This window comes from Bicyclus anynana, chromosome 20 (genome assembly GCF_947172395.1).
Source record: "Bicyclus anynana chromosome 20, ilBicAnyn1.1, whole genome shotgun sequence".
NCBI classification, from domain to species: Eukaryota; Metazoa; Arthropoda; class Insecta; order Lepidoptera; family Nymphalidae; genus Bicyclus; species Bicyclus anynana.
Window position 1 is genome coordinate 13,140,113 of NC_069102.1, and position 18,647 is coordinate 13,158,759.

An 18,647-nucleotide genomic window follows, 5' to 3' on the forward strand; every position below is an offset into this window, starting at 1 on the left:
ATGGGACCATCAGGTAAATAAGGTAAATATTAACCAATTAATATGTAAAAAACAAAGATTGTCTGGATGTTTGCAAAATAAATAATAATAAAATATTTTAAAATCTACTAAAAATCTTTTAACGTAACGTAGATGAAAATAAATGTAATAATGTAAAAAAGCTAAATATGAAATACATTAAACGTGACATTTTTCAATAAATGAACTATAAATATAGACGCTAAAATAACAAAGATATTTGTAGTTTTATTTGAACGCCCATACATGATGATAACAATTAATAATAGTTTTATAATGATCATTATAAAACGTTTTTCAGGGATCCGTCACAGAGCCGAAAATATGACCCTATGAAAGTAATGATCGCAGATATCCTGTTACTTTTATATAAAATTGCTTTACTATTAGCATACTCCTAATTTATATACAATTTAATAATCTGTCATCATCCCTATTGCCTCGACTGGTGACAGAACGGCTGGCTTTTTTTGCGCAAAGTATCAGCTTGACAGTCCAACCCGACAATGCAGCCATTTTTGCCACCATTCCATGTGGCCATTTGTACAGCTATTAGCTAACTATGTTGATATCAAAAATGCCTGTAGGCCAATCAACTTCTGGAAAACAGTGTTAAATACTGATACCGCGAATAAAAAAATGTGTGCTAGCTCATTCTACTTGTAATGACGTCTAGAAAAATGTGCAAAAATTCAGACCTGCACATAAATAAATATTTAAATTTTTCATCTTAAATAATATGTTTTTTCATCTTCAAACATAATCTTTCAATCATTATTTAATACACGAAAAAAAACTTTACTGGAGCCGCCCGCTTTCTAGCGATAACGCGATCGCATTTAATGACCGCACGGAACTCTATTATAAACATTAAATAAAATATATTACGAATACAGGTTAAGTTTCACAAGTTAATATTTTTAATACGAAATTTTCTCTTCTTTAAGAATCTTATTGTAAAAATTGTCCAACACCATTAGTTTTGGAGTAATTTCCATTAATGTTGATCCCAATTTTTATTTTTATTTAATTGTTAATAACTTTTTTTTTTTTATTGAGAAATAATACAATAAGGAACTTAAGCTAACTTATCCTAATAACTATACAAATCATGCCCACGTGGAATGGTGGCAAGAATACTGGCTGCATTTCCGCGCTGGACAGCCAAGCTGATCCTTTGCGCAAAAAATGAGCCAGCCCTTCTGTCACCAGTCGAGGCAACAAGCCGCGGTGAAATAATAACTTTTGCAATTGTTTATGTGCGGGTTTGAAATTTTTGCACATTTTTCTAGACGACGAGTCGAATGACCTACCCCACGTATTTTTACTCGGGATATCAGTATTTATTAACACTGTTTTCCGGATGTTGATCGGCCTAGTAAACGGAATAGAAACTGCTTCTAAAACGAAAGAATTAATTTTACCTACTTGGCGGCATGTCTTTTCCGGGTACAAACCATGGACCATGTGGCACGTGCTCAGACCAATTAATGTATAGGACCTGCCTCGCTAGACGTTACTTTTCTGTCAAAGTATATGATCACCGATCTAATGCGATTGTAAAAACTGTCTCTATAGAATTGATGTTAAATAGTTTCAATCGTGTTCGTCGGTTAAAGAGCTCTGTAAAAATACCTTTTTGTGTAATTGAATTGTGTAAAAAACGGACAAAAACTTCTAGTTTAGTTTAACATATATACCAAATCTAAGCTCGTTTTCCTCAGAAAATGACAGACAATTTTGTTCGTGACTATGAGTGCGATACAGGCCCTTCTAATTGGTCTGAGGGCACGTGGTAGTGACATGTGGCCATTTGGCACTGTGACTGCAAGCTCAGATTGGCAATTTAGAAAATACTAGCAAAACTCAGTGATTTCACCCGCATTGTTCCCATTCCCGTGGGTAGCGTAGCCAGGCGTCCGGATAAAGCTGGACATGGTCAGGCTTTTTGATTGCGTGTCCGGCCAAAATAAACTGTGTCCGGCTTTTTATATTTCGCAAACGAGCGTGGCCAAGCGCAGGCGAATCGATTGTTCATCAATAATTTAATTTTAGCTGATGACTTCATTTCACTGATTAACTCGATTTTATTAACCGACCTTTTGTGTTTTGTTATGTTAATATTTGTTACCTCATAACTTCGTCATTTATTAACTGCGTCGTTGTTAACCGATTCTGATAATTATTTTTTTGTTAGGAAAAAGATGTTACCAGGATGATGAATGACAAGGAAACCAGGATCATAAGATGGAATCCTGGAGAAATGGATCAAGGGAAACTTTTGAAAATCGGAGGGGTGGCGTTTCTTAACTTTTTAAACAACAGTGTTTAGAATTTCTTCAGTTAAATATTGTTATTGTTAATTATAAGAACAATTTTATCAATTATTCTTAAGTTAGGGTAAAGGTTAAAAGTTAGGTTAGAACATAAAAACTGGGGTAACCGGGTTTTAGGTCAGTCTTTAGGTTATAACCTAAAGCTATTTCAAGAGTACCTATCACTAAAAACATAAAAAAAAAAAACATTTTCATAAATCAATTGAACCGACTGCAAAATCAGAAAATAAACTAAAAAGCGAAAAATAACATCGTACGTGCAGCTACCTTCTGATCACTTTGAAAGCGGTGCCAACACAGTGATGCATTAACTCATGCCGTTTAAATCATAAAGTTTTACGATTTTCAGTCAGTTATCTCCCGTGATTCTTTCAGAAACGGCTTTAATTAATATGTCACTGGCTTAGCACCGCCTTCAAAGTGATCAGAAGGTAGCACGTACGATGTTATTTTTCTCATTTATGTTCTGATTTTGAAGTCGGTTAAATGTTTTTATATATATGTTATTAAAATTTAACTAGAGTTTTAATTAAAATCAAAAAAATCTTGATTTTTCATACAATTATTTCGGAGACAAAAATTATAATTTAATAAGAAAAGAAAGAAAGAAAATAAATTTATTCAAATCTAAAAGTTACAGACAGTCAGTACCCTATCCTTATGACAGCATGTCTGTCTGTAACCCTTAAAAAGAAAGGGTGTACAGCTCAGCTTATGCCGTGCACTACATACAAGCATAACACACGGCGCTGATTTTCAGCTGAGACCCGTGTGACGTCACAGCTTATAATTGTACAAATAAATTGACATTAACTAAATTAAATTAAAATAAGCAGCAAATATGTGGTACATTTTAAAAATATATAATTACTAATAATAATAATTTTTTATAATGTTGTGTGACCGGGCTTTTTACCCAAATGTCAGGCCGAACTAGTCGGTTTGTCCGGCTATTAGGGTTGGCGACCTGGCAACCCTACCCGTGGGATAATGGGCATAGCCTGTAATTTTGTGATCCAATAATTTTTGAGTTTATTCGTTACATACAAAAGTACAAATCTTTTGTCTTTATTAGTATAGATCAGTGTAGACTTTGTTATTTTTTTACAAGTTAGCCCTTGACTACAATCTCACCTGGTGGTAAGTGATCATGCAATCTAAGATGAAAGCGGGCTAACTTGTTAGGAGGGGGATGAAATTCCACACACCTTTCGGTTTCTACACGACATCGTACCGGAACGCTAAATCGCTTGGCGGTACGTCTTTGTCGGTAGGGTGGTAACCAGCCACGGTCGAAGCCTCCCAACAGCCAAATCGTGACAGTAAATCTTATTATCACTCTTGATAATAAGATCTACCGTCATATTGTGAACTGAAAATACAGATTACAATTTAAAGTGTAAATTTATGGAACTGAAACCGTTAAATTGCAATCTTAAAACGTCAACTGTCCGAACTTGCCCCTGATTGGTCGGTGTCCATAGAGTTAGGAATGAAACATATATGTCAGTCAAATAAAATACTTCAAGATTTGTAACATCACGTATTTATTTGTTATTTATTATACCTAAAGACTGACCTAATGATGCTTTCCTAGATTTTGAATGAAGAATGTGTCTGACCGCAATTTAACTAGGCAAAGGTGAATAATTTATTTCTTATCACTATTAAATAACAGATGAAGGTCATCATCATCATTATCAACCCATATTCGGTTCACTGCTGAGCTCGAGTCTCAGAGGGGGTCTCGAGAGGGGTTAGGCCAATAGTCCACCACGCTGGCCCAATGCGGATTGGCAGACTTCACACACGCAGAGACTTAAGAAAATTCTCTGGTATGCAGGTATCCTCACGATGTTTTTTTTTCACCGTTTGAGACACGTGATATTTAATTTCTTAAAATGCACACAACTGAAGAGTTGGAGGTGCATACCCCGGACTGGATTCGAAGCCTCACCGTCCGGAATCGGAGGCAGAGGTCATATCCACTGGGCTATCATGGCTCATGAAGGTTTATATTTTTAATTAGCTGACGCCACGCATTTTCACTCGCGTGGTTCCCGTTCGCGTAGGAATGCGGGGATAAAATATAGCTTATAGCCTTCCCCGATAAATAGGCTATCTAACACTGAAAGAATTTTTCAAATCGAACCAGTAGTTCCTGAGATCAGCGCGTTCAAACAAACTCTTCAGCTTTATAATATTAGTATAGATGTTTGAGTTAGACCATCTTAGAAGGAAAATGTCAGTTATTGGCAGTGGTTCAGAACACGACATTGAACCTTGTTAAGGAAACATAAATAATAAAACGTGTAGCTAAACTGGTTTAACTGGCTGTTTAGCTGCGTTTCTTAGAAATACTTATATATAGAACAAGAGCCTGCGGTAATTAGACCTGCCTCAATTTATGAAGGTTTGTCGCCCATGCTCCATACCATAGATAAATAAGTCATCATTTTGACGTGGATACGTCTTTAAAATTGCTTCCAAAATGGGATGTCATTCTAAAAAACTAATGTACATAAATCGGGGGATACAGTTTGCTAATGTAGCTACGTAACTATCATATCTATCCAAAATGTAATGACACCATTAGATAGCTGAAGAATCAAAGAATTTTATACGCTAAGTTATAACTATGGTAATTTATATGCATTGGAGAGGGAAGCGCTGAAAATTTGAGCCTTATTATTTCCATAAAGAATGTAACATGCATAAAATAATAAATGAGATACAAAAGTACAATTTTCTTAATTTTTTTTTTTCTCTCTTCCTTTCTTAATCAGTATGGACCCCTCATGTCCAATGAAAGTCTCCTCCATTTTCCCCCATATCTGTCTATCTTTCGCTTTAGTGATCCAATTTTCACCGGCTTTTTTTATAACTTCATCAATCCATTTCTCTCTTGGTCTACCTCTTTTTCTTTTGAATGTATACATACATACATACAAAATATTAGTGTAAAATAAATATAGTGGGTAGCAATTGCGTAAAAGTAAAAAAATATAATCAAAAAATCTGTGGTCGGCCTAAATGCGTCAAAAATGATGTTTGCACTACGAAACCAGTAAAAGCAATGTTACTTGATGTACTAAACGTCAAACTAATTGTTAAGTAATATTTTTGTCAAATTCTCCATTATGGGATTTATTATAGTGACGTCATAAAACAGTTGAAATATAGACCATAATGGCCGAAGGCGTTTTGGCTCGTATTATCAAAAACATATTAAAAATAAACTAAAATTTTCATGTAATGTATGTCTTGAAAAATATGAAAAAAAAAATAGTAGAATCGACAATCTAGTAGAGCTATCTCTCCGCGTCGTGTTCCTGATTACTGAGGGTCGTGACCCCTATCACACATTCGCGACATTTTCCCGCACTTTTTTTTGAAGTGGAAGTCTTTTCGAGATGTTGAGCTTTTTTTTTATTCTACACAAGTTAGCTCTTGACTACAATCTCACCTGATGGTAAATGATGATGTAATCTAAGATTGAGGCGGGCCAACTTGTTAGGAGTAGGATGAAAATCCACACCCCTTTCGGTTTCTACACGACATCGTACCAAAACGCTCCGAGGCCGAAGCCTCCCACCAGCCAGACTTGGATCAATTAAGAAAACCTCAATCGGTCCAGCCGGGGATCGAACCCAGGACCTCCGTCTTGTAAATCCACCGCGCACACCACTGCGCCACGGAGGCCGCTAAAAGTTGAGTTGTTTCAACACCGATGCATTGGTCCTATGCGCTGTCCACGGTACACGGAGAATTCTTCGCCAACACCTTTTAGTCTTAAAGTTATTTGGTCTTAAATAGAACGATAATGAACTATTTAAGACCATTTAGAAAAATCTGTCAACTAGCCTATTGTGATGATCAAGTCTGAAGGTTGTAGTCTAGTAACCTTTCAGAAAGCGAGTATCGCAAGATGCCGCCACTGTACGCATTGGATGATTACTCAGAGTGCCTGCTGCAGCCTGAGGGCTTGTACTGCGTGGCGGACTATCATCTCTTCTCCAACGCACACTCGGACCTCATGCACTTTATACAAGTAAGCACGCTGACTAGAGTTGCACATTTATTTTTTATTCTTTACAAGCCCTTGACCACTATCTCACCTGACGGTAAACCTGACGGTGATCTGATCTAAAATGGAAACGGCCTAACTTATTATGATTAGGATGAAAATCCACACCCCTTTCAGTTTCTACATGATGAGTTGCAACGTTTAAAGCCTTTTACTTGGTACATCTTTGTCGGTACAGTGGTAACTAGCCACGGCCGAAGCTTCCCACCAGCCAGTCCTGGACAAATTCAGAAACCTCAATCGAATCGAGTCGTATCCAGAACCTCAGTCTTGTAAGTCCACCACGCATACCACTGCGCCACGGAAGCCGTCAATACATATTTTAATCCTTGGACCAAGCAAATAGCCTAGCTGATCGATGCAGGGTACTCGATAGGATACTGTAATAGTAATGGCTCTTTGCCAGTTAACATACAGCGAATAGCAATAGCTTTCACACACCTTTAGTTTCACCGGCAACAATACTCTCCAGCCAGAATCATAGCAATGTTGCTTGGTGACAAAAATTTGGTTTGAAATAGAATAATAATAAAAAATAATGATGTAGTGCTTTCACGGACGAGCTATTAACAGACCAAATTAAAACCTTTATTTTCATTAGTATCTGTCAATTTTCAACTATGAAACAATTTAAAGTGTCATTATACACTTTACTTTATTAATTTTGTGCTGTTATTTTTATTTTATTAATAGGAATACTCAGCATTCAAAAGGAAACATTACAATTATACATTAATACACAGAGGCACCTGCGTTTCGATTACCTGTAGAGATTACATTCATAGAATAAATGAAACAGGGGACCTAGAGATGATCCTTGGAGAATGCCTCAACGAATCCCTATGGAGAAGCCACAAGCTAGAAGCAAGTTTGGCTGAACTAAAATATTGCAAGAGTGCCGAAGATAAAACGATTCTCGAGTTAAGTGATTTCCTTGTAGCTGCTGTTTATGTTATTTTAATTACGCTAAACATAATCGGAAGCTTTTACGACATCTTGTTATGCGAAAAAGACAGTAAAACAGGTATTAAACTTATAATTATCAACAATTGCTCAACATTTATGATTAAATACGTATAACTTAAAGACCAATTATATCCTTGTTATTTCAAAAAACATGTTTCAATCTGCTTGCAGAAGTAGGTACAGTATTTATTAATGTATAACAAGAAAACATATATATGTAAATTTGTTAATGTAATTTTAATCTATTTAAATATTTTTTTTATTTATTACAATTAGGTAATTAACAAATTAAAGCACAATTGAAAATAGTAAGTTGTATTTTTAAACGTGCGTCGAATATTAATTAAATATATTGTTTCTTTAACAGTTGATATAAGCTTTTATGATTTGATGTATTTTTAAGATTTGTCAAAATACTGCTGCAACTTTTCCAGACTTTCCAAAAAGAGGGAAGATTTAAAGCAGCAAATCTAAGAAACAATTCGAAAGCACCATTCCCAAGCACGTCTCTAACATTTTACATCACCTCTGCTATAGCGAGGCATGGCACTGTAGCAGGCCTTAAAATAAGCTGACAATGATCAATGATTCAAAAAATAATAATGATATTTACCTATTTATCGTAATAATAAACTTTGTCTTACTTAGGAAACCCGTACTTGCTATCGTTTTCAATGAGGCGCAACTGGTCGAAGCTTACCGCGCCAGGTGGAAGCGGACCTGACTCTAGGATGGAACGATTGAAATTATTCAATGGATTAAGGTATAAATGAAGAACATAAGAAATACATCTGATGATTTGTCACTAGAGGAATACATTTACAACGATTGATCTCAAAGTATTCGAGTTATTAGTATATAACAAAGTCGCTCACATGGTGTATAAGTACTTATAAGTAGATATCGTATATTCGATAATAGAATCATCGATTTATATTTGAAACCTAGCTTCTGTAGAAGCAGTAGCGTCTTCTATTAACTTTTGACAATTTCCTTTTGTATTCTGCAAATCCCAAATATGTTAAAGAAGGAAAGAAAGAAAATACACAGAATACGCCAAAAAGAAGTAACTAAAATGAAAAGATATTTAATAAAATCAAAAGATGAAGATATAGGATGAAAATGCCACTGTTCTATGTATCAATGTTGTTTGTAATCCTGTCGATCTCAAAAAATCTAGGTTCGATTCCCAGCAGGTGTCAGTTTAGGATTTTATATTTTCTGGATTCGTTCAGGTCTAGTATTTAATAAAATCAAAAGATGAAGTGATATTACGCACCTGGTTTAAGTTTCTATAGTTATGATGATAGAGAAATATTTTCTTTCTCTCAATCATTAGTTGACAAAAGATACAGATCATTATATACTTTAGGGTAAACTTATATGTGTTCGCATGTGACTCTGAACATCGAATAACTAAAAGAAACAAATAAACAAATTACTTAATACAAAAATCTGTTTACTTTCTTTAGAGCAATGACGTCAGTCTGTGTGATATTCTCTCACGCTGCACTAATTTTGTCCACGTCATACATCGCGAACCCGCGTTTTGTTGAACAGGTAAGTAATTATTTACAGTAACATCATCATCACCATCATATCAACCACTGCACTACATAGGCCTTTTGCCGGGACTTCCAACGTCACGAACCTGAGCCGCCTGCATCCAGCGAATCCCTGCGAATCGCTTGATGTCGTCAGCCCACTTGGTGGAGGGTCGACCAACACTGCGCTTACTAGTTCAGGGTCGCCATACCAGCACCTTGGGACCACAACATCCGTCGGCTTTTCGAACTATGTGCCGCCAATTTCCACGTCCTGTAGACGCGGCGCTAAAGTCCTAATGGCGCTCATTGTCAGTTAGTAATGGTGGTCTTATTTTAGTCAATTGCAATGTATTATTTTAAGTTTAACTTATTATTATTGTTTATTTTAGTTAATAAGGTTGTTGTGTGCTGTGTTTGTGGCGGCATCTGGTCAACGGTTTCAACTGAAAACCAGCGCTGCATGCTCTTTTTATTTAAAGAGTATGTAGCATTATGCTGAGTTGGATCCCTTTACTGGGTTGTGCCACACATCGCAGGATATTGTTAAAGAACAAATTGTGTTGTGTGGCATAATTCTCTAATAAAGCTTTTTTCTTTCTTTCATTCTTATTATCAGTTGTAAGGCGCTGTCAATTATTTTAGTTCACATTTTAGCCGAGGGACTTCTTTCGTGGCGCGGAGTCTATTTAATATATTGGACTTTTTTATTTCAGATATATGACGATCTGTCAAAACAAATGCTTCTCAACGGCAACTTTGTGACGCACACATTTTTCGTAATGTCCAGTTTTCTGTTGGCGTACAACTTACAGATACAGTCTGAAAAAACTGAAATTACTTGGATACATATACCAAAAGGCATTCTGTTAAGGTGGATCAGGTAATGATAAATTAAAAAAAATAAAGATTAATGTTCTGTTTAATGACACTGATAACAAGTTTGTGAAATTATATTACAAAGTGTAACGTCTTAAATAACGTAACGAGTACCTATACCAGACCTTTATCTTTTTAAGCAAATAATATTAATTCACAATCGAATGTCAGCAACATGTACAAAATATATTATAAAATCTTTTTAACAAAAAAATAACTGACGTCAAAGATGCATTACTCTAAAAAGCGAAAAATAATCCGCTCGTAATCGGAAAAATGAATCGAAAAATCGAAAAAAGGAATCGTACTGTGGTGCTATGCCAAATAGGCTCTTATTAAAGTTTATTTTGTTTTTAGCACCGCCTTTCAACCAAAAATGAAGAGGAATAATGTAACAAACATTAAAAAAAACACACGCATCAAACTAAGACCCTCCTCCTTTTTTTTTGCTGTCGGTTAAAAATAAAACTAAAACTAAGTACAACAAATGAAACAATTGACAAACGATCTAATCACAAAACTTGAGGGTAAGAATGTAAAATGTAAAGTACGCGTAAATGTAATGCCAGGAATGAGCACAGATAGTTACATTACATTACATTTCGATAATATTTTCAAAACTCAAAAAATAATAAATCTTGTTTATTTCAATTAGGCTTTAATGCTCCATTAGAGAAAATAACGGTTTGATAGGACTTGGTGAAACCCTTTATAACATTAAATTATAACAAGCAGAGCAGAACTATAAAGTAAACCCTAAACCCTTAATAACATTAGCAGAGCATTAAACTATAAAGTGAACCCTAAACCCTTAGTAACATTAGCAAAGGCAGAGCATTAAACTATTACTTTTTAAATAACTAACAGAGACTGGTGAAATCAGCACTTAGTTTACAAGCATTTGAAACATCTAGTTTGAATGCTTCAAAAGAGAGGTTCTGCTGTGAAGAGCCAACAATAATCTCAACAGTTGCTCTTTTTGAAATCACCGTTTACAATAGAAAATTCTTACTAAAACATCAGTGTATTGTTTTCAGATTAACTCCATCATACGCTCTAGTGATAGCTACAATCAGTACATGGATGCGCTACATGGGCAGTGGCCCAATGTGGGACCTGATCGTGGTCAGTGAGGCCAACTACTGCCGCCACTATTGGTGGGCCAACATATTCTACTTCAATAACTACATCTATAAATATGACATCTGTTTCCCGCATGGATGGTTAGTATGTTTTATATATTTTGTTTTTTATAATAGTTTTTTATTTAAAGTTTCATTCTGAACAGTATGGTTTTACAAAAGGAGGTAATACAACTGATCCCGGCGCTAAACAAATAAATACAATTGATGGAGGTGCTAAACTTTTAAAACATATATAAGAAGCATGGGAAAGTTCTAAGAATGATATTGGTGTGTTCTGTAATTTGTCCAAGGCATTCGATTGTGTTGACCATAACACTCTTTTACTTAAGTTAACTTACTATGGCATCAAAAGTGTTGCTCTTGATCTCATTACCTCTTACCTCAGTGATAGAACACAAAAGGTATGAATAAGTTATATAGATTCGCACGGTTCTCCTACCATAATAGGCTCCACAGGGTTCAATTCTGGGTCCTTTTCTATTCTTAGTGTACATAAACGATTTAGGTACCACACCATGCCGACGGCATATGTGAGATAAAGATAACTTTGATGATGTAAACCGCATGTAATTTAATTTTCAATGCAAATAGGTTTGGGTGTACTCTTCTATAACAAGATCCCCATGACTGCCATTCGCGATCAAATTCCGACAAATTACTGGTCGGTGGATTCTTGGAGAATGACGTTGCCACAGTACGTCTCTGCCTCCTTCTCTCGGTACGTCCCACGTCGTTTGCGGAGTGTGTGGCAGGGCCATAAGCCCCATATCCCGTCTTCTAAGCTTTGACCTGTAGTGGGCCGTTAAAAAGTCTGATATGATAATTTATAGATTGTTTCAAATCTGCATTTTTTATTCTACAATAATCATCATCAATCATCCACAGCAATGATGACAGGATTCAATATATTGATTTTTTGAGACATTCGAGTAAAGAAGGTCAGCATCATCATTAACAACCTGTAATCAGCTCACTGTTGAGCCGCTTATCCTCTCAGAATGAGAGGAGTCAGGTCTTAGTCCACAACGCTGGCCAAATGCGGATTGGCAGACTTCAGCATACTCTTAATTTGTATACAATTTAAAAAACTATCATCATCCTTATATTATATTACAGGTATCTAGCAGCCGACACACAGATGTTCTGCATCAGCCTGATCCTGCTGGTGCTGGTGCAGAAGCCCCAGCACCGGAAGGTGGCACTGGTTCTCCTCTTCCTCTTGTCACTGCTCATCACCGCCGCGCACACTTACTTCCAGGATCTGACTGCTATCCTTTTACAGTCTCCTGAGTAAGTATTTTTATGTTAGGTTCCGTAATCAACAAGGAACCCTTATTAGTATCGCACTGTTCGTTTGTATGTCTGTCGGTCCACAGTTTAGCTCACATACTATTCCTACCATTTTTTTTCATTTAACATGACTATGTACATTAAAATTGTCGACAAAGTCCGTTGTCGTTCAGTTAAATCTTGAAAAACTTCTCCCGTTTTCCCAACATTCACTGCACAAACTATAACCTGCCCAGGAGCATGAAGAATAATAGTACCAAGTTTCGTTGAAATCCATCGAGTAGTTCTTGTTTCTATAACGAACATACAGATAGACAGAGAGACAGATAAAAATTTTTACTGATTGCATTTTTGGCATCAGTATCGAACACTGATCAGTCCCCTGTTAATCAGTCCACTGGATCAGTCTAGTGTTAATTTGGAAATTTATTTCATGTACAGAATTGACCTCTCTACAGATTTATTATAAGTATAGATTACGGGACATCCTGTATAAGATATAGTAACAATTGTTTCATTTTCAGGACTATCCGTACTCTTTACAAGGATGACGATACGTTTAATTTATCGTTCAGCCGAGGGCACACCAACTTCTCGACCTATACGCTGGGCCTCGCGGGAGGGATCCTTACTTACTACTGGCAGACCAATGGAAAGGACTTCACTAAATACAAGGTAATCATCATCAGCATACAATGTCAAATAAGAGAACGACGTATGATTTGAATTTTTAACAAACGTCTGTGGGATCTGAAGTTCCCGGTTAACATTTACCGATATACGTCCGTGGTTACTACATTTCCCAAGACAGTTACTGCGGCAATTTCGCAAAATGAAACTAACTTGTAAAATACAAGGTATGTATTAAACTTAGAACATTATCTTCGTGAAAGGTTGTGTTATTGTAGGGATTAATCTCTAGATTTACTGAATCGATTTTGAGAATTCTTTTATCCAGTGGTGTATTTGCAGATTTTACAGGGCGGAAAATTTGACCCAAAACCTTTCTCTTCTACAGAAATAAAGAAAATGTAACGATAATTTTAATATTTTAGTCCTATACGTCCTGTACGCCTTGTACAATCCTACTAAAATAATAAAACTTGCAATTTATTGACATAATTTAAGGTAATTGTATTGATTCGATACCTATCGAATTTCAGAGTTCAGAGGGCCTAGTGGCAGTTTCATACTGTTACTGTCACGTAACGTAACGTAAACGCGAATTTCTAAGGAATTGTGACGGCCTCCGTGGCGCAGTGGTATGCGCGGTGGATTTACAAAACGGAGGTCCTGGGTTCTATCCCCGGCTGGGTAGATTGAGATTTTCTTAATTTGTCCAGGTCTGGCTGGTGGGAGGCTTCGGCCGTGGCTAGTTACCACCCTACCGACAAAGACGTACCGCCAAGCGATTTAGCGTTCCGGTACGATGCCGTGTAGAAACCGAAAGGGGTGTGGATTTTCATCCTCCTCCTAACAAGTTAGCCCGCTTCCATCTTAGACTGCATCATCACTTAACATCAGGTGAGATTGTAGTCAAGGGCTAACTTGTTAAGAATAAAAAAAAAAAAAAAAAATTGCCAGCGCCATCTAGTGGCACTACTGCACAACTGTTTCAATTCCATATAAATTTGCGTTTACGTCAACGTGATGGTAACAGTATGAAAATATTGAAAGCTCCCACTAGGCACACAGTAGAGGCTGCAAACATAGCCTACTTGCAGCAAAGTTAAGCAGTCTGCCACTGCTTTTACCACTAGAAAGCCACGTAGTAGTCAAATAAACTTATTTCTATTCCCAGAAGTACCGGTGGCTGGTGTGGCTCGTGTTCCCGCTAGGTGTGGCCATCATCCTGTCAGGCACCCTGTTCTTCACTGACGGCGAGGGTCAGAGCGCGGTACTGCGCGTCGGCTACGCTGCGCTGAGCAAGCCGACGTTCCAACTGCTTATGCTTATATTAATCATCGGCAGCATCTTTAAAATTGAGAGTAAGTATCACAGAATCAAGATCGGGAGTCGCAGCAGATGAAGCTGAAAAATTTATAATAGTTTTATGTCGCTGCGTGGCTGTGTTTATCCGTGGTGTCACCTGGATGAGGGTATCAGCTGAAAATCAGTGCTGGATCATGCAGCAAAATGCTGAGCTGATACCTTTTTCAAGGTTGTGCCAAACATGACAGTGTGGTGTTTGATGCTTTTACTACTTGAGTTTTGGTCTTGCCTTGCTCAGGTGGTTGAGGCATCGGACGCTGCATCGGTGCTTCGGCATTGTGGTGTGTGGCACAATTTTAAAATAAACGTTTTTTCTTTCTTTCTTTCTTTCTTTCAAACCGGTAAGTGGCACAAGTATGCCTCTATGACTGAGAGTTACATATTTGTTCCTTTTGCCATGGAAACCCTTGTGTCATGGAGTCAGTGCCAATAAATTTCACCGCGGCTAGTTGCCTCAATTGGTGACAGAAGGGCTCGCTCAGTTTTGCGCAAAGGATTAGCCTGGCTGTCCAGCGCGGAAATGCAGCCAGTATTCTTGCCACCATTCCACGTGAGCATGATTTGTTTAGTTATTAGGATAAGTTAGCTTAAGTTCCTTGCATACTTTCTCAAGTAATGTTGTGCCCGAAGGCAGAAGTAGAACAGATGGACAGAACGACTCTCTAAGGGTCTCCTTTGAGTTGCAATTAGTACTGTGATTCAAAGAGAGGTCCTGAATTCTTCCCAGCTCGGGTCAGTTTAGAACTTCTAAATTGACTGAGGGCCTGCAACCATGTGGCACGTCGATTCTCTTTCTACAAACTTGAACTTAATTTTCCATTAAATAACATTTTAAAAATCATCATGACATTTGACAAAAATATCAGTTAACAATTAGTACATCAAGTAACATTGTGACATCACAAAATTTACGACAGCGTATTTAGACGTTTGGAAAATTTAAAAAATCATGATTTTTAAATTAAGTATTATATTAATTAACACTACACGAGATTAAAATTGTTTATAAGATAATTTGATATGAGTCGACTACCCTATTGCTTAAGCATAGGCTTATCCATGACTAGTATACCTTTAACAAATCTTCTGTTTCAGCGGTATACCGTGGTATAATAGAGTGGCGCGGCTTTGCCTGGGCGGGGCGCGTGTCGTACAGCGCTTTCTTGCTACACACCCTCTTCCAGAGAGGCGTCGTGGGATATCAGACCACACCCCTATATTTATCCGACTTTTTCATAGTAAGTATCTATAATTTTTCATTCTTTTCTTATACTCGTAGCGTTGGATCCGTGGAGCATTTTTACAATTAATTACCTTACCTTACTTTACCTTATCAGCCGATAGACGTCCACTGCTGGACATAGGCCTCTTGCATGGACCTCCAAGCACAACGATCAACAACGATCTCGAGCCGCCAGCATCCAGCAGCCCCCTGCAACCCGTTTGATATCCTCGGTCCACCTAGTGGGGGGCCGACCAACACTGCGCTTTCCGGTGCGGGGTCGCCATTCCAGCACCTTGGGACCCCAACGTCCTACGTCCCCAACATTCATTACTATCATGTTAATTTTCCGTGAGTAGCTTCATCTAGATGAGATACAAAAACGGGGTATATAATAGGTAATAAAAAATTCTGAGCGTCGGAACGCGCAATTTGTAGGGCATTGTGGCTGTTTTTTTTATTTTTTTTTTATTTATTTATTTACATCATGATGATGATGATACATCATCATCATCATTATCATCATCATATCAGCCGATGGACGTCCACTGCAGGACATAGGCAATTTGTAGGGACTTCCAAACATCACGATACTGAGTTGCCTGCAGTCAACAAATCACTGCGACTCGCTTGATGTCGTCAGTTCACCTGGTGGGAGATTTGGCTCTTCCAACTATGTGACCGCTTAAATAGGCTGATATTATTGATGAATCATAACAAATAACATGTGTATTTCTATTTTCAGTTTATGATGTTATGTGAGTCAGTTCTCTTGTCCTTTCTACTGGGGACAGTCCTCTGGCTGGCGGTCGAGGCGCCGATCGGAGGACTGACGCGCGCGCTGCTCGCTCCACGAAACAAAAATAAACTTTAACCTTGTACATATGTATAATGTAAATACATTTATAAACACAAATACTAAATTACAGTTAACTGTTTTTTTAATGCTATGTCTGACAAATTGGTCCATGCGTCAGGTGACCTAAGAGCTGGCGCTTATTTGGCCCAAGGGTTAAGCCTTGCTATCCAGAGGGGTGATAGCGCTAGTGTATTGGGTACCTTGCCTCTGGGTGAACAATTAGATGGTGTGTATTTGTTATAATTATTTTATTACACTTTACACTAATATTATAAAGGCAAAAGTTTGTGTATAAGTGTGTATGTTTGTAAGTGTGCAAGTATGTTTGTTCCTCTATTACGCTGCGGCTACTGAGGCGATTTGGCTAAAATTTGGAATGGAAATATATTTTACTCTGGATTAACACATAGGATACTTTTTATCTCGGAAAATTACATGGTTCCTGCGGGATTTGTGAAAAACTGAATTCCACGCGGACGAAGTCGCGGGCGTCCGCTAGTATATTATAAATTTAAATTTAATATACTGTGTAATTCTTAGTTTTAATTTATATATTTTATTCGTCATTCTATTGTAGGGAATATAAGATTAGGTACAGATTAGTCAAAAATAAGTTGATTGTTTTATTATAATTGTTAACGGAATAAAGATGTCCGCCTTTCTGTTGATCGCGCATCACGCTAAAAGTACTGAATGAATTAAAATTAAACTTGGCACGATTTGAGTTCATACTATACTCCGCGCCACAAAACTAGTCCCGTAGACGTGGCGCTAATGTCATAATATCGCTCACTGTCATTTCTTAATGGCAGTTATAATGTAATTTGTGTAAGGCGCTGTCAATTTTAGTTCAGGATTTTGCCACGGGACTTCTTTCGTGGCGCGTCTACAAATGAGCTCGATACTGATGCCAAAAAAAAAACATTTTTTTTTCATCATTAGTAAAAAACTACTTGATTTCCTTGTATATCTAATAATTTTCCAAGCACACTCATGATTCTATTTGGCAATACTTGTATTTTTTTTCTGGTTTTTATGTGATTCCAAATCGGTACCGCGTAACACGTGTTTTGTGTGCCCAAGAGCGCGCAGCACGTCGGTACGATATGGTTAAGATTCGAAGCGCAAGCGAGACGCCGAATTATGACTTTCACGTGAGTGAAAAGCACGGACCGATTGACGCGCGACGCAAATTTTTATGACGTGAGCGCCAAAACCATTTTTACCTAATTGCGAGTAAATTAAATAAAATGGTCATGTTCAAGATATATACCTAATTTTCTATACAAAACAAAAATTTAAGAAAATAAGTTTGCTTTTCCTGAGATCGAAAGCAAAATGTGAGCAAGACATGTATTTTTCAAAAAAATAAATTATTGAGAAAAGATTTACAAATTGTGTATTTTGTATAGTCATAACGAAGCTAACACTATGAAATATCATTTACCCAAATATCAGGCTCCTAACTTTTCCAGAATCTGAGATCCAGAAGCATTTGTAACCACCAAATTACATATTGCACACTCTTAAGCAAAGGCTACGATAACCTTTACCGAATTATGAGTTTGACCTGTGGTGTTTGGCTTCTGGTCATCAAACAGGATTAAATAAATCGCAAGTATTGATCTACTACGATATGTTAACACTAGATACGAAATCCGGAAAGTGTATTTTTTACAAGTACACTTTTTGGAATATTTGTTTTACATTTTTGTAATGGTAAAAATATATCCGTATTCGGCTCACTGCTGAGCTCTAGTCTCCTCTCAGAATGAGAGGGGTTAGGCCAATAGTCCACCACGCTGGCCCAGTTTGGATTGGCAGACTTCACACACGCAGAGAATTAAGAAAATTCTCTGGTATGCAGGTTTCCTCACGATGTTTTCCTTCACCGTTTGAGACACGTGATATTTAATTTCTTAAAATGCACACTACTGAAAAGTTGGAGGTGCATGCCTGAATTCACATCCTCCGTAATAGGTGGCAGAGGTCATATCCACTGGGCTATCACGCCTTACATACTTTGTTTAATTATTGAAAATTAATTATGAAGGTTGTTAACACCTGCCTGAACCAACGAAAGGTCAACGCACTTTATGACAAGGACCATAGAGATAATATAGATAGTGGGTTAGCTTTAGGGGCATCGACTCACGATTACAGATTACGATCGTCCTCGATGATACCGCATTTGATATTCGATAAGGAATGCTTAGTATAATTAGATATTTGTAATATTTAATTTTTATTTTGGCTGGTGGGAGGCTTCGGCGGTGGCTAGTTACCACTCTACCGGCAAAGACGTACCG

The 18,647-nt window shown here is 37.2% G+C and overlaps 1 protein-coding gene across 1 annotated transcript; it reads left to right on the plus strand.

Annotated features, from left to right (window-relative positions):
* Positions 1-6,270: 6,270 nt before the first annotated feature.
* On the plus strand, positions 6,271-16,774 carry LOC128198013 (nose resistant to fluoxetine protein 6-like). The gene is made up of 11 exons (XM_052887967.1): positions 6,271-6,405; positions 7,135-7,515; positions 8,046-8,170; positions 8,880-8,967; positions 9,668-9,834; positions 10,868-11,053; positions 12,092-12,265; positions 12,790-12,940; positions 14,067-14,253; positions 15,353-15,495; positions 16,225-16,774. Exons 1-11 carry the CDS (start codon positions 6,283-6,285, stop codon positions 16,351-16,353), a joined length of 1,854 nt encoding a protein of 617 aa, XP_052743927.1. The 5' UTR covers positions 6,271-6,282; the 3' UTR covers positions 16,354-16,774.
* The last annotated feature ends 1,873 nt before the right edge of the window (positions 16,775-18,647 follow it).

Bases quoted from the DNA above. Each gene is read 5' to 3' on its own strand.
- LOC128198013 (XM_052887967.1), top strand. From the start codon at position 6,283: ATGCCGCCACTGTACGCATTGGATGATTACTCAGAGTGCCTGCTGCAG. The intron at 6,406-7,134 runs GTAAGCACGCTG...TTTTATTAATAG, and splicing joins ACCTCATGCACTTTATACAA to GAATACTCAGCATTCAAAAG. The intron at 8,171-8,879 runs GTATAAATGAAG...TACTTTCTTTAG, and splicing joins AAATTATTCAATGGATTAAG to AGCAATGACGTCAGTCTGTG.